Source organism: Saimiri boliviensis, chromosome 9 (genome assembly GCF_048565385.1).
Source record: "Saimiri boliviensis isolate mSaiBol1 chromosome 9, mSaiBol1.pri, whole genome shotgun sequence".
Lineage (NCBI taxonomy): Eukaryota > Metazoa > Chordata > Mammalia > Primates > Cebidae > Saimiri > Saimiri boliviensis.
In genome coordinates, this window is record NC_133457.1 from 92,796,974 (window position 1) to 92,812,938 (window position 15,965).

At 45.8% G+C, this 15,965-nt stretch overlaps 1 protein-coding gene across 3 annotated transcripts in view; it reads left to right on the plus strand.

Annotated features, from left to right (window-relative positions):
* Positions 1-6,160: 6,160 nt before the first annotated feature.
* The window catches only part of DNAAF9 (dynein axonemal assembly factor 9), a 156,204-nt gene continuing 146,399 nt past the window's right edge, over positions 6,161-15,965 (plus strand). For 2 of the 3 annotated variants that reach the window (XM_039479457.2, XM_039479458.2), the window contains exon 1: positions 6,161-6,612. In XM_039479457.2, coding sequence (XP_039335391.1) covers positions 6,530-6,612 — 83 coding nt within the window. In that variant the 5' untranslated portion in view covers positions 6,161-6,529. The remainder of the gene's footprint in view (positions 6,613-15,965) is intronic. The other variant, XM_074406314.1, reaches the window with a different exon arrangement.

Sequence of the window (15,965 nt, forward strand, 5' to 3'; positions counted from 1 at the left end):
TAATACACCGAGAAGACACAACATCACTTAATGTTTCTACCACAAATATGAACCCAGATTTATTCTCAAAGTAAATCAGGTTGGCCAGGTGCGGTGGCTCATGCCTGTAATCCCAGAGAACTTTGAGAGGCTGAAGCTGGTGGATCACCTGAGGTCAGGAGGTTGAGACCAGCCTGGCCAATATGGTGAAACCCCGTCTCTACTGAAAATACAAAAATTGGCCGGGCGCGGTGGCTCAAGCCTGTAATCCCAGCACTTTGGGAGGCCGAGGCGGGTGGATCACGAGGTCAAGAGATCGAGACCATCCTGGTCAACATGGTGAAACCCCGTCTCTACTAATGGTGCAAAAAATTAGCTGAGCATGGTGGCGCGTGCCTGTAATCCCAGCTACTCCGGAGGCTGAGGCAGGAGAATTGCCTGAACCCAGGAGGCGGAGGTTGCGGTGAGCCGAGATCGCGCCATTGCACTCCAGCCTGGGTAACAAGAGTGAAACTCCGTCTCAAAAAAAAAAAAAAAAAAAAAAGAAAATACAAAAATTAGCCAGGCATGGTGGTGAACACCTGTAATCCCAGTTACTGGGAGGCTGAGGGAGGAGAATCACTTGAAGCGGGAGGCAGAAGTTGCAGTGAGCCGAGACTGCACTCCAGCCTGGGTCACAGAGCAAGACTCTGTATCAAAAAAAAAAAGAAAAGAAAAAGAAAGAAGGAAAGAAAGAAAATCAAGTTGTTATGATGTCATCTTGATTTTAAACACAAAGGCTTAGTCAGTGCCCATGATCAACACTTTGAACTTTCAGTTCCCTTCTACCACAGCCTCCCATATTTTCTAGAAGTGTCTAAGGGAGACTCTTGTGCAGTCTTCTTAGAGCCTTCCATTCTCCACCTGGAAATGCCACCTGCCAGGCCTCTGTTGTATGAAAAGGATTTGCATGGTCTCTGCCCCATTTCTTATATTTTTTGCAAAGTGCTTCCAATGCTAAGGTGACTCTATGCCGAAATATGCCCTGAAGCCATTTTCTTACATTATGTTCCCAAAGGGACCGCTTTAGACTTCCAGCATCTCACCAAGACTTTTACATGACCACCATGCAGTTTCCGTCATTAGCCTCTCTCCTTAGGACTGAGAAGTGGGTGCAGGGCAGCTTGCAGAGCAAAGTGGCTTAGTCAGCATTGTTTTGCTGGTCTTGGTTTCTGGGGCATCGGATTCTTTTTTTTTTTTGAGACAGAGTTTTGCTCTTGTTACCCAGGCTGGAGTGCAATGGCTTGATCTTGGCTCATCGCAACCTCTGCCTCCTGAGTTCAGGCAATTCTCCTGCCTCAGCCTCCTGAGTAGCTGGGATTACAGGCACACACCACCGTGCCCAGCTAATTTTTTGTATTTTAAGTAGAGAAGGGGTTTTACCGTATTGACCATGATGGTCTCGATCTCCTGACCTTGTGATCCACCCGCCTCAGCCTCCCAAAGTGCTGGGATTACAGGCGTGAGCCACCGCGCCTGGCCGGCATCGGATTCTTATTCCAGGCACCGATCCAGTCATCTAGCTCATGCTGGAACTCTCATCAGCCCATTGATATCTTGGAGTTTAACACAAGGAAGTATTGCACAAGGCAAGCCAGAAACCCATGGACATAATGGCTGCCAAAGCAGAGAAGAGAGGGTGACAGATTTAGGGAACAGCAGCTGCCCTCACCCTCATTGTCCTTTCTGTTTCTCCAGCAGGAGCTTCTCCTATTTCCTTGGAAAACAGGCCTTCCTGGGGACCTCCTGCTCACATCAGTTATCCGAACCGTACCTCTCTCTTGTTTATACTAATGATAGCATGCTAGGTACAGCGTTCTCCATCTTGCTTTTTTTATTTAATAATTTTTTTTTTTGCCGGGCGCGGTGGCTCAAGCCTGTAATCCCAGCACTTTGGGAGGCCGAGGCGGGTGGATCACGAGGTCGAGAGATCGAGACCATCCCGGTCAACATGGTGAAACCCCGTCTCTACTAAAAATACAAAAAATTAGCTGGGCATGGTGGCACGTGCCTGTAATCCCAGCTACTCTGGAGGCTGAGGCAGGAGAATTGCCTGAACCCAGGAGGCGGAGGTTGCGGTGAGCCGAGATCGCGCCATTGCACTCCAGCCTGGGTAACAAGAGCGAAACTCCGTCTCAAAAAAAAAAAAAAAAAAAAAAAAAAAAATTTTTTTTTTTAATAAAGATGGGGTTTCACCTTGTTGGTCAGGCTGGTCTTGAACTCCCGACCTCAGGTGATCTGCCCAACTTGGCCTCCAAAGTGCTTGGATTACAGGCGTGAGCCACCACACCCGGCCAATAATTTTTTTTTTTTTTGAGACAGGATCTTGCTCTGTCACCCGGACTGGAGTGCAATGGTGCCAACACAGCTCGCTGTGGCCTTGACCTCCCAGGCTTAAGCAATTCTCCTGCCTCAACCTCCCAAGCAGCTGGCACTATAAGCATGAAACACCATGCCAGGCTATTTTTAAAAATTTTTTTGTAGAGATGGGGGTCTTGTTATGTTGATGAGGCTGGTCTCAAATTCCTAGGCTCAAGCAACCCACCCACCTTGGCCTCCCAAAGTACTGGAATTACAGATGTGAGCCACTACACTCAGCTCAACTTTTTTTTATGTGCACAGTCTGTTCATATCCTCTATCTTTGTCTTTTATATCTTAAAAAAAAAAAGCTCCTTCTCATCATTTTAATTACGTTTCTGGAGAGGATGAAAATGAGTGTTTTCTATCCACTACTAGGTTTTCTTGGCGTTTACAAGTATATGTTGATATCACCTGAAAAACCTAGATAATTTTGTCTCCTCTTTTCCAATTCTATACTTCAAATCTTTTATATGTGTGTGTGTGTGTGTGCGTGTATGTGTGTGTGTATGTCTCGCATTGGAATTTTGTGTGTGTGTCTTGCATTGGAATACTTCAAATCTTTAAAAATTTAAAGGCTAGGTGTAGTGACTCATGCCTGTAATTGCAACACTTTGAATGGATCACTTGAGCCCAGGAGTTTGAGGTTGCAACGAGCCATGATCATGCCACTGCATTCCAGCCTGGGTAACAGAACGAGACTTCATCTCAAAAAGCAAACAAGCAAAACATGCTTATTATGGAAAAGAAGGGGACAGAAGGCAAACTAGGGAGAGGAAGAAGTTCAACTGTGATGCAGGCCTAACAAAGCCTCAGTCAACATGGCTGGAGTGTTTGAGTGAGAATCGCCCATTAGAGTGCCCCATGTTGACTTCAAAGAGGGAGGCCTGTATGCCTCCACCTCCCTCAGTCATTGTACACAGGCTACCTTTGGAGGGACTGACTACATTCTCTGCAGCTGGACAGCAAGTTCTTCCCTGAGGGGAGACCTGGGCCACACATCTCTATGTCTGTCACAATTTATCCATCCCATCAGGATGGTGGGGAGGATTTGATGTATTGCAGCAGATAAGCAAAGAGGAATGTTTTTTCAGCTTTGCACATTCACAGTGGAGTTTTGCTGCAAATCAATAGGCTCCAAAGCCAGATGTTGTCAAGAGGAAAGTCGTTGTCTAAATTCCTTTAGTTCTCATTTGACACGTGAAGACTCTCAGGTCGGAGCATTTCTTCCATAGTGTGCTTTCAAAACGTAGGCCTAGGCCTGAGGGTACTACGGAGAAGAAAGAGAGGGAGATGTAGCAGAGAATGAATATGCAATACATGGGTCCTAGTCCCTCTGTTCTAAACTGAATCATGAAGAGGCAGAGGTAGTTTGATTATTCAACTGGGCATCAAAGGCAGGAGGCATTTGTTCTATTCCATAGCTGGGATTCTGGAAGGAGCTCACCATGTAGAATGTTGAATCCAGTTAGGAGTAATGTGCAGAGTGGCTAAGCAGGGCTACAGTCTTGACTGGATTCTTGCTATGATCCTTGGTAGAGCAAATGCTGAGACCCAGTAGGTCTGTCCTGGGGCTGCAGTGGGTGCTGAGTGGACTGATCAGCATAGATAGGAACAAAGCAAGAATAGAAAGGGCAGAACCAGGACTCGGAGATGTCCACAGGGCAAGTGAGAGCCAACAAGAGGCTAAATCTTCAGAGCCAGCTCAAACAGAAAAAAATGGATCTTCTCAACGACAGACGTCAGCAGGTAGGAGCTAGACATATGAACCCACCTCTCCTTGTTCATCTGATGCCCTCTGAAAATGGGACAGGTACAAAAACCCAAAGATCTGAGTATTTATTTTTAAAAGACTATTAGTCATGCTTCTCCTGCATAACAAGCTCGAAACAAAAGGACTTAGAACAAGCTTTGAGTTGCTGCTTATAGGTTACAGGTTCAGCTGCTGCTCTCTGGTTTCAACTAGAATCAGCTGGGCTTGGCTCCAGGCTGTGAGCAGGACTCAAGTCTGCTCTGCAAGTCTCCTCATTCTGGGACCAGCAGCAATTGTGACATGCTCTTTATATGGCAGAGGACAGGATTACAAGAACCAAACTAAACCATGCAGGTACATTTTTAGCCTCCAGCCTGGGCGACAAGAGCAAAACTCCATCTAAAAAAAAAAAAAAAATTAGCTGGTCATGGTGGTGCACGCCTGGTAATACATATGCATCAGGTTCTTGAACTGTGGCCCTGTTGGCCTTTATTCTCCAGATCACCTCACGGTTCTGTTCCTGCTCCAGCTATCACACATACTTCAAGCCGGCAGGATAGAAGAAAGATCAAAGAAGGTGTAAAGAGTAACACCAGCTGTCTCTTAGGGAAGATTCCCAGAAGCTTCCATGTGATATTTCTGCCTTCATCTGTTGTCCAGAATAAGAGATAGAGCTACAGGTCAAAGGGGGTCTGGGCTGAGGTGAGAGGATTTCTTGAGCCTGGAAGGTTACCGCTTCAGTGAGCTGTGATTATACCACTGCACTCCAGCCTGGGCAACAGAGCAAGACCCTGTCTCTTTAAAAAATTAATAAATAGCCGGGCGCGGTGGCTCAAGCCTGTAATCCCAGCACTTTGGGAGGCCGAGGCGGGTGGATCACGAGGTCAAGAGATCGAGACCATCCTGGTCAGCATGGTGAAACCCCGTCTCTACTAAAAATACAAAAAAAATCAACTGGGCATGGTGGTGCGTGCCTGTAATCCCAGCTACTCAGGAGGCTGAGGCAGGAGAATTGCCTGAACCCAGGAGGCGGAGGTTGCGGTGAGCCGAGATCGCGTCATTGCACTCCAGCCTGGGGTAACAAGAGCGAAACTCCGTCCCAAAAATAAATAAATAAATAAATAAATAAATAAATAAATAAATAAATAAATAAAAATAAAGAAGCAGCAGCGTGGGGTTGTCATTGATTTATTAAGAAACCGTAAACATGGTTACCCTAGTGAGGCTGTCGCTGATTGGCTGATTTTCAGGATTTTGCACCAATGAGAAGTTATCTCTAAATAATGGTGGTTATTTGTTCAGGACTCCGGACTTGAGCTAAAAAAGTATTTTCCTTTCTTTAATATGAAAAACAAGCATTTTAAATTCCTGCTCCCTTCTTCTGGTGTTTCCTCCGCCAAACCTGCGGGAGACACCTTAGGGATTGTCCAACTCTTCGTTAGTGTAGGAAGGATTTTCCGCCAGTGTTGTAATTTAAGTGATCTAGCACCAAATACTGTGGGAGAAAAACAGCTCTAGCTATTATTGCAATTTACTGTTAAAAGATGAATACAGGACATTTAGGGCATTCCGACAATGTCAACAAAGGACTCAGGATAAAAATAACGAAATACGTCCTGTATATGCAGGACGCCTGGCAACTGTCAGTTAAGTATTTCCCAAGTTTCTGGTACATGTCCCTGCAGAAACCGGTAGAGCCAGGATCTGAATAGTGAAAGTTAGGGGTCCTCTGGGATCCTGTGCGCCTCTAACGCCCATGCCCTGCGCAGGGCTGGGTGCGCACTGCTACGCTAACCCGAGGACGGCTAGGAATCTGCTGGACGTTTGAAGGATGGGTGTGCAATTGATGAGCAGGAGGCGAGAAGACACCCGTTCGCGAGAGTCGGGAAGCGAGCCGGGTACCGGGGAGGTGCGCGGAACCCTGGCGCCTGAGCGGAAGACTCCGCTGGAGGCCAAGGCTGGCGGGGTGGGGCTGGGCGGGCGGAGCCGGTGGGGCCGGGCCGGGCTGGGCGAGGCTCCGCCCACGGGCGCGTCCGCGTGCGTGGCCTAGGGGCTCTGCGCAGAGACCCGCTCCATGATGCCGGGCTTGAGGACTAGGCAGGGCGGCGCCGTGGCAACCCTCACCCTGCGGACACAGGCTCCCAACATCCGGCCTGGCGGTCTCGCAGCTTAAGAAGTGGGGGCCTGTGGCCGTGCACCGACCCCCAACTCCAGCCGCTCCCGACGCCCCCATCCGCGCTCGGTGCGCGCCCCCTGCCCCGCCCCCGTCGGACCCCGCGCGCCGCGCCCCTTCCCACCCGGCACGCCCAGCCGCCCCACCCGGCCGCAGCCGTCCTGGAGCTGCCCCGCGGGCCGCTGAGACCCTGCTGCGGCACCGTCCTCCTCCGCCGCCCGCCGCCATGGACGTGTATCCCCCGCGCCGGCTGGGGCTGCCCGGCGCTCGATCCCCTGGCGGCTCCAGCCGCGGGTCACCCTCCGTCAGGTACGCGGGGCAGAGGCAGCCGAGGGGCGACCGGGCGGGGGATGCGGGCTTTCGGGGTCCGGCGACGCCTCCCGCCGCAGGGCGTGGTCCGACATGGCTTCCTCGAGACAGTTCTTTCCCGAACGGCTCAGGGAGGAATGTTTTCGCAGGAACGGCGCCCTCTGTAGAGGCCCCGCAATGGCTCCCCTATAGATAACTCTGCAACGGTTTCCCCACAATGGCTTCCCTAGACAACCCTGCAACGGTTTTCCCACAATGGCTCCCCTAGACAACCCTGCAACGGTTTTCGCACAATGGCTCCCCTAGACAGCCCTGCAACGGTTTTCCCACAATGGCTCCCCTAGACAGCCCTGCAACGGTTTTCCCACAATGGCTCCCCTAGACAGCCCTGCAACGGTTTTCCCACAATGGCTCCCCTAGACAGCCCTGCAACGGTTTTCCCACAATGGCACCCCTAGACAGCCCTGCAACGGTTTCCCCACGGTGGCGTCCCTATGGACAGTGGTTCCCTGTGAAGACCTTATTATGACGTCCTCACCCCCATACAGCGTTTCTCCCGGGAAAGATTCTTCTACACGGAACTGCACAGAGGCTTCCCTATGAAAAACTCACTCGCCTTCCCCATGGAATGTTTCCCCCAGAAACTACCTCTAGAGACCTCGCACCTCCAGACACACAGTAGCTCCCTTGTGTAGAACCCCCAAATGTATTATCTAGAAAGCCCCCTACCGTGTATTTTTAGAGCCTTTGCCCTTAACAAGGGCTTCCTTAAAGAGTGTCCCCCATCCCCTATGTACCTAATGACAGCATCTCCCCTATTGCGCGTTTCCCCAGCTCCCCCTGCCTCAGCCTGCATCGCGACGCCCCCTCACTTCACAATAGGGAGGAAGTAGAGGCATTAGAGACAACCGAAGAAAAACTGAATGAATAGGGGAAAGAAGCTTAGATCCCCGAAAGCGGCGGACGCCAGGCCCCTTACCGTAGAGACACAGTCCCAAGTTACCTCGCAGCTTAAAGTGGGGGCCCTGTGGCCGTGGGGAGGGGGTGATTGTAGGGAGGGTTCCCCATCCCCTTTCCATATAGGAAGATCAGTTTCAGATTTCTGTGTCCTGTGCCTTTGGTGCTGACCTTGTTAGTCTGGGCATTCTTTGTGATGGAGCTGGTGTGGAGCGCTGGCGCAGTGTGAAGGTTGGAATGATGGAGGGGTTGCAGCAGAGACCTTGGGTTGGGGAGAGAATGCGAACCATGATTATTAGTATGGCTAAACTGTCATTAAACCAGGAGAGGCTTTTGTTGTTTGCTTTTTCTTTATTCTAGCCACATAGCAAAGCAAATACAGTATTGTTCCCTTGAAAGGAAGTTGTCGGCCGGGCGCGGTGGCTCAAGCCTGTAATCCCAGCACTTTGGGAGGCCGAGGCGGGTGGATCACGAGGTCGAGAGATCGAGACTATCCCGGTCAACATAGTGAAACCCCGTCTCTACTAAAAATACAAAAAATTAGCTGGGCATGGTGGCACGTGCCTGTAATCCCAGCTACTCGGGAGGCTGAGGCAGGAGAATTGCCTGAACCCAGGAGGCGGAGGTTGCGGTGAGCCGAGATCGCGCCATTGCACTCCAGCCTGGGTAACAAGAGCAAAACTCTGTCTCAAAAAAAAAAAAAAAAAAAAAAAAAAAAAAAAAAAAAAAAGAAAGGAAGTTGTCAGTCTACATGTTAGAACAGGTTTTCCTATATTCTTGTTATGGTACTTAAGGCATATGTTTTAACTTTGCATGCTGATCTGTATTTTGGGGTTGTTTGTTTGCTTTAACTAGACCAAATTCTTGGAGAGAAAAAAACCCTGATTCTTAGAACCCTGTTTCTTTCTTTCTTTTTTTTTCTTTCTTTTTTTAAATAAGGATGGGGTTTCACCATGTTGGTCAGGCTGGTCTTGAACTCCTGACCTCAGGTGATCCACCCGCCGTGGCCTCCAAAGTGGTTAGATTACAGGCGTGAGCCACCATGCCTGGCCAGAACCCTGTTTCTTTTTTACTTCCCTGCATTCCTTTCCACATCCCAGAGTCTAATATATGTTTGTTGAACGCATAAGGATAGGGAAGGTGGGGGCTAGATACCAATGAAACATTGCATTTAGGAGTCCTGAACTGCTTCAGATTTGGCAGGTGACATTTTTGAACTCCGGCTCTGCCCTTCAGTGTAATTCCTGTGGGCTTTTCATTTCCAAGTTTAACTGCTTATGGTAACCATCTCCAATCCTTTGCAACATTTCTGCCAGTTTCACTGTCTGAAACAGAAAGTATTTGAACTTTGTATAGGCATTGCAGAGGAGACTTTAAAACAGCCATCCCGTAAATCTAGGCTCTGTGTAGCCTTGAGGTTTATTCCAGATCATCTTGAGCTTAGGAATTTGGATTTGAATCTTTTGAGACTTTTAGGGGGAAAAAATCATCTCTACCTTAGAATCTGTCTCTTAACTGTTGCCTTTCTTGTTTTATTCTTTTAAAGGTAGTGATTCTGTGTTAAAAGAAATATGCTGGCTCACTGCTGATCATACCCAAACACCAAATCTTCTGTCAAGTGGTTTGAGTGAAACTTGTTTGATTTCAGACAAAGGATAGTGCAAGGAACCATAGGGCCTAGCTGCCCGATACCTTTGGTGAAAGAAATTTGCTGAAGGCTTCCCTCCTTTCTCCACTTCTACATAATTGAACATGCTTTTCTTGCCTATTCAAATCTTTCCCTTACTCTTGACATTGAACGTTTCTAGCACTTCCCTGTCACCCATATATGGCTTCTTTGTTGCTGACTCCTGAGTGATGAAAGAGGCAAGCCTAACTGGTGAAGTGACATTCCTAAGACTCATAGATAGTACTCTGCACGTGTAAGTTCTAGCACGGTAGTTCATTTTCACAGATGGAGAATGGAGATCAAGAAGTAAAATATTGTTGCTCAGAATTAGAGGCTTCTTTTTAAGCATATGATAGTCATCAGTGTTATCAGGTATTTTTGGTTTCTGTCTCTTGAGCATGTAGTAGAATTGTACTTGCTTCTTTGAAGTTAGGTATGACCTTGAGAGTTGCTTTTGGTCAGTGAAATGTGTGGGAATATTGTGTCACCTTTCATGGTACAAGCTTCTGTTGTGTAGTTTTTCCTTCTGTTTCCTTCTGTGGTGGTAGCTGTTCGGGCTGCAAATGCCAGCCACCCATCAGTTGGGGCCCCAGAGCGAGCTTTCAGGTGACCTATGCGTGACAGGTAGGTTGAGCAAGAAGTGAAACACCACTGGGATTTTGGAATTATTACCAAGGTATAAACTGACTTACGTGGACCAATGCTAAGGAACCAGTAGAAATCTAGCTGAAATATACTTTCCTACTTCAAAATCTTTTTCTGTAGAGGGATCTGTTCCTGCTTGGGACTTTTAACAGTTTCAATTTCACTGTTTCTTATATAAATAAGGCAACATGTACTGTTAGGTGCTGTAGATTCAGATAACTAAGGCAGTCCCCTGCCCTCAAATTAAACTGTTGTGAATGGGAAGAGACAATAACAGTAAAAATCGTGATGCAGAATGGTGAGACGTAACAACTAAGGAAGAAATAGGGCTGAAGGAACAATAAAACAAGAAGGTCTAGTCGGTTTTGGCCTCCGCTGTTGAAAGACCGTTACCATTTTTTAGTATTAAGAACACTAGAAGAAGGAAAGTGTAGCAGTGTCTTCCAGATTCTGAGAGAAAATGATTTCCTACCTCTGATGTAGGAGAATAATCACGAACAGACATTGAAAGCCAAGTGAGATTGTTGATAGAATGAGATTGTTGACAGAATGTTAAGAACAATCAAGCCCCAAGCTCACACCTGTAATCCTAGCCTTTTAGGGGCCAACGCGGGTGGATCACCTGAGGTCAGGAGTTTGAGACCATCCTGACCAACATGGTGAAACCCCATCTCTACTAAAAATACAAAAAGAAAAAAAAAAATTTAGCCCGGCATGGAGGTGGCACCTGTAATCCCAGCTACTTGGGAGGCTGAGGCAGGAGAATTGCTTGAACTGGGCAGGCAGAGGTGACAGTGAGCCAAGATCACACCATTGCACTTCAGCCTGGGCAACAATAGCAAAACTCCATCTCAAGGAGAAAAAAAAAAAGGGCTAATAATCGACAGTTAAATTCAATATTGTGGAGGTCATTAGTGACCTTGACAAGAACAGTTTTGGTGCAGTGGTTTCAGGAGAAAGTGAAGCCAGTCACCTGTAGGTCAGCTTCTTGGAAGGCTGGGAGGATCCCTTGAGTCCAGGAATTCAAGTCCAGTCTGGGCAACATAGCAAGACCTCATCTCTAAAAAAAAAAAAAAAAAAAAAAAAAAAAAAATTAATTTACAAAGGAGAAAATGAGAGGAGAATTGAAGACACTGAATATGGACAGTCAAAGTGATGTTCTTTCGAGGATGGTTATAAGGAGAGCAGAGTAATGGGGCTGTAGTTGGAAGATCATGAGGTGAGTTTTTGTTTTTAGATGAGCAGACATTATAGCATGTTTGTAAATTGATGAGTTGATGCATAGGGAGGGACAACTGATGATTAGAGAGAAGAGACACTTGCAGGGGTGAAGTCCTTGAGTAGGTAAGATGAAATGGGATCTAGTAGGTAAATGGGCATGTTGGCCTCAAGTTAGATAGGAGCAGTGCAGACAACTCACTGATGGCAGATTATGTGAATCCAAATGCTGATAGTTTGTTGGTGGGAGAAAGTCAAAGTTCTCTTCTGAGTACTTATGTATTCTCATGTAAATAAGAAGGAAGGTCTTCAGCTAAAAATGAAGAAAGGTGTTGGATATTTGTAAAATTCATCCAAGAGAATGGGGAAGAATGAGTTGAAAATAAGGAAAAGCTTTAGGATTGCCAGGCAGCACCTAGTGCCCATTTGGTATTTGTAGTTATAAACCCAGGTGAGACCCTAGTTAGCGTAGTTGTATGCTTTTCCTGCAGCTGTGTTGAGCTGCTTGGATGTGGGCAGTGTGGAAGGGAATAGCTAAAGTAGGATAGGGGACACCACCATTGGAAGCAGGGGAATCAAGGCATTGAGAGGTAAAGATTGTGGTGCCTATTGAGATTATCATGGATTAACAGAATTACTTAGGGATCTGTAGATGTCTGTAACAGGGAGAGATAGTGGATAATTATTGTTTCAAGACATGAAGAAATGATAAAAATAAATAAACAAATTTCCCAGAACCAAAGGACATACATTTCCAGATTGAAAGCACTTGCCAAGAATCTAGCACAATGAATTTTAAAATATCCATACCAGTACATGATCTCACTCGTATGTGGTTGGATCTAAAAAAGTTGATGTTGGCCCTGGTGGAAGGATTGCTTGAGCCCAGGAGTTTGAGACCTGTCTGGGTAACATGGTAAAACCCCATCTTTACAAAATTAAAAAAAAAAAAAAAAATGGCTAGGCACTGTGGCTCAAACCTGTAATCCCAGCACTTTGAGAGGCCAAAGTGGGTAGATCACAAGGTCAAGAGTTCAGGACCAGACTGACCAACATGGTGAAACCCCTTCTCTACTAAAAATACAAAAATTAGCCGTGTGCGGTGGCACGCGCTTGTAATCCGAGCTACTCGGGAGGCTGAGGCAGGAGAATCACTTGATCCTGGGAGGTGGAGATTGCAGTGAGCCGAGATTGCACCACTGCATTCCAGCCTGGGTGACAGAGCAAGACTTATTCTCAAACACAGAAACAAAAAATTAGCCAGGCATGGTGGCATGGAGCTGTGATCCCAGCTACTCTGGAGGCTGAGATGGGAGGATTGCTTGAGCCTAGGCAGTCAAGGTTGCAGGGAGCTGTGTTCATGCCACTGCACTCCAGCCTGGGCAACAGAGTGAGATCCTGTTTCAAGAAAAAAAAAAAAAGTTGATCTTACAGAAGTAGAGAGTAGAATAGTGGTTACCAGAGGCTGGGGTAGTTGGTGGGTAGCAGGGTAGAGGTGATGTTGATCGAAGGACATATATAATTATAGTTGGATAGGGGAGTAAGTTTAAGAGATCTGTTATACAACATGGTAACTATAGTTAATGATGATATATTCTTGAAAAATGCAAACAGAGTGAATAGTAAATGTTCTCATCACAAAAACAACTATATGAGGTGATATATTTGTTAATTAGGTAGATTTAACTTTCCCACGATGTGTATGTATTTCAAAACATCATGTTTTACACAAATACATATATACAATTTTATCTGTCAATTCAAAATAAAAATATCCATGTGAGGGCATAGCATCATGAAATTTTCTGGCACCATAAAGGCAAAATAATATACTGTAAATCACATATATAGGATCAGGAATCCTGGGATTCTAGCAGCATTGGAAGCTAGGAAGTAATGTAGCAAGAGTGCCTTTTGAAGGAAAATAGATTCCCACCCAGAATTCTATACCCAGCCAAACTCTCAGACAAGTGTGAGAAAGGATGAAGATATTTCACATAAGTAAGTTCTCAAAATTTGACCTCCCATGCACATTTGATGAAGAAGCTAGTGGAGGATATGCTCTAGCAAAACAATCTCATTAAGAATTTCCTGTGCTGAGGTCCCTTCTACTATGCATAGGTGGGATTTCTTTATTTTCAAGAGGGTCATAGGGAAGGACCTTCTTTATCACCCCTGGATAGTATCAGGGGGCTGGGACCATTTTTAATCGCCATTTCCCACATTGTTTCCCTTGCTGCTTAGATTGGTGTCTGGCACGTAGGACTTGATGAATATGAACTGCTATTGTTAGCTGTTATGAAACACTGCTTCAGTAATTACTTATTGAATGAATAGAGAATAATTATAGGTGAAGCTGTGGGCTATGTTAAATTTCATGGGTATTCAAGAATGAAGAGACATTGTTGTAAACTAGGTGATAAGAAAGTAGTTCATTGGTCAGGTGCTAGCACTTTGGGAGGCCGAGGTGGGTGCATCACTTGAGGTCAGGAGTTTGAGACCAGCCTGACCATGGAGAAAACCTGTTTACTAAAAATACAAAAATTAGCTGGGCGTGGTGGTGGGTGCCTGTAATCTCAGCTACTGGGGAGGCTGAGGCAGGAGAATTGCTTAAACCCAAGAGGCAGAGGTTGCAGTGAGCTGAGATCATGCCACTGCACACCAGCCTGAGCAACAGAGTAAGACTCCATCTCAAAAAAAATAAATAAAGTGGTTCATAATAGTGATGCTCTACAGAAAGCATTTTAACGAAAGCCTCACAGAGGTCAGTTATCTCTTAAGGTAATGTTTATTAGCCAGTTGCCATTATCCCTGGTTCTCTTAGGGGGTTTACAGATCTACAGAAGTAGTAACTGCAGTACAGTTGGTCCCAGCCTTAAGAAAACTCAAAATGCAAAGCAAGCCAATGCCCTGGAATGCCTGAAAATGTGAAGCTTCAGTCTCCAGTTTACTTGGATGCTGGCCGGGAAGGCTTGGTGTGGTGCCTGTAGAAGTAAAAAGGGTATGCTTAGTTAGACTTTTATAGTTTTATTTCTGGCCCAGGGATAACTGCCTTTTCACTTGTATCTGGGATGACAGTATACTGAGGACTCTTATTTAGTGAGTGTTGTAGCATTAATAGTACACATTATCTTAACAGTGTTTCCCAGCTTGTGGAGTCTTCTCTGAGGTTCTGATCTTTGGAGAGGGGAGTGAATGAGATACAAACGCCGTTTAAGTGACACAGCTTAAATTATTGTTTTTGTCATGAAATGTTTAAAAAAGAAAGAAAAGCAGTGTTTGCAACTTGGATATTTAAAATTATTATCTGTGATTTTGAGCTCTAGTCTGAACAAAAGGCAGCTCATTTGGCATTCTTTTTGTTTTTAACTTCTAATTTTGAAATAATTTTAGGTTTATAGATGAATTTCAAATGTGGCCCAGAGTGTTCCTATATACTCTTCATGCAGCTTCCCCTAATGTTAACGTCTTACCCATGGTGCATTTATCAAAAGTAAGAAATTAATGTTGGTGTAATAGATTCATTTACTTAGTAAACTTTTGTTTACTTGGAGTTTACTACTCCAGCCTTTATTTGAGTTTTCCCACACATTATTTTTGTGTTCCGGAATCCAACTCAGAATTTCACATTGCATTTAGATTTGGCATGTTTCTAATGGTCAGAGAAGTGAAGGAAAGGAATTGAACTGTGAGTGCTTTGTGATTAGACTTGTGAAACTGACTTTACAAAGAGCAGATTGTGTGAGGAAATGTTCAGAGAATGCCAGAGAAAAGGAAGAAAATGGAAAATAAAGTTTTGTATACACTGGAATGTAGTGAACAAACTTCCAGGTAACATTTTCCATTTGTGGCCGGGTAACATTTTCTGAAGTTCTTGAATTTAGTTTGTAGAGTGCCTTGTGTATACCAATTCATGAAATATGTGTAGACATGAATTGCCATTGGACATGAGTTTTAACCATTTTAGATAAGGTAGCCTGTCAGGAATTAAATTTGGCAGCTGGCGAGATTCTGAGATTCTTTTTTTTTTTTTTTTTTTTTTGTTTGAGACAGAGTTTTGCTCTTGTTACCCAGGCTGGAGTGCAATGGCGCGATCTCGCTCACCGCAACCTCCGCCTCCTGGGTTCAGGCAATTCTCCTGCCTCAGCCTCCTGAGTAGCTGGGATTACAGGCACGCGCCACCATGCCCGGCTAGAGATTCTTTTTTATTTTATTTTATTTTATTTTTTTAAAGACAGGGTTTCACCATGTTGATCAGGCTAGTCTTGAACTCCCAACCTCAGGTGATCCACCCGCCTTGGCCTCCAAAGTGCTTGGATTAGGGGCGTGAGCCACCGCGCCCGGCCAGCTGGGGAGATTCTTAACAATAATGACTTAACTTTAAGAAGATGCCTGTTTATAGGCGGGGCGCGGTAGCTCAAGCCTGTAATCCCAGCACTTTGGGAGGCGGAGGCGGGTGGATCACAAGGTCAAGGGATGAGACCATCCTGGTCAACATGGTGAAACCCCGTCTCTACTAAACATACAAAAAAATTAGCTGGGCATGGTGGCACATGCCTGTAATCCCAGCTACTCAGGAGGCTGAGGCAGGAGAATTGCCTGAACCCAGGAGGCGGAGGTTGCGGTGAGCCGAGATCGTGCCATTGCACTCCAGCCTGGGTAACAAGAGCGAAACTCCGCCTCAAAAAAAAAAAAAAAGAAGATGCCTGTCTAGAGGAAGGCGGGCCATCCTGTTACAGAGTCCAGGGAACCAGGCCTCTTCTGTGTTTGTATTCTGTTGTTTTTTAGGAGGTGGCTTTTATTCACCATAGATCCATGATCACAGAATGGCCGCAGGAAATCCAGCCATCATGTCTGTCAGACA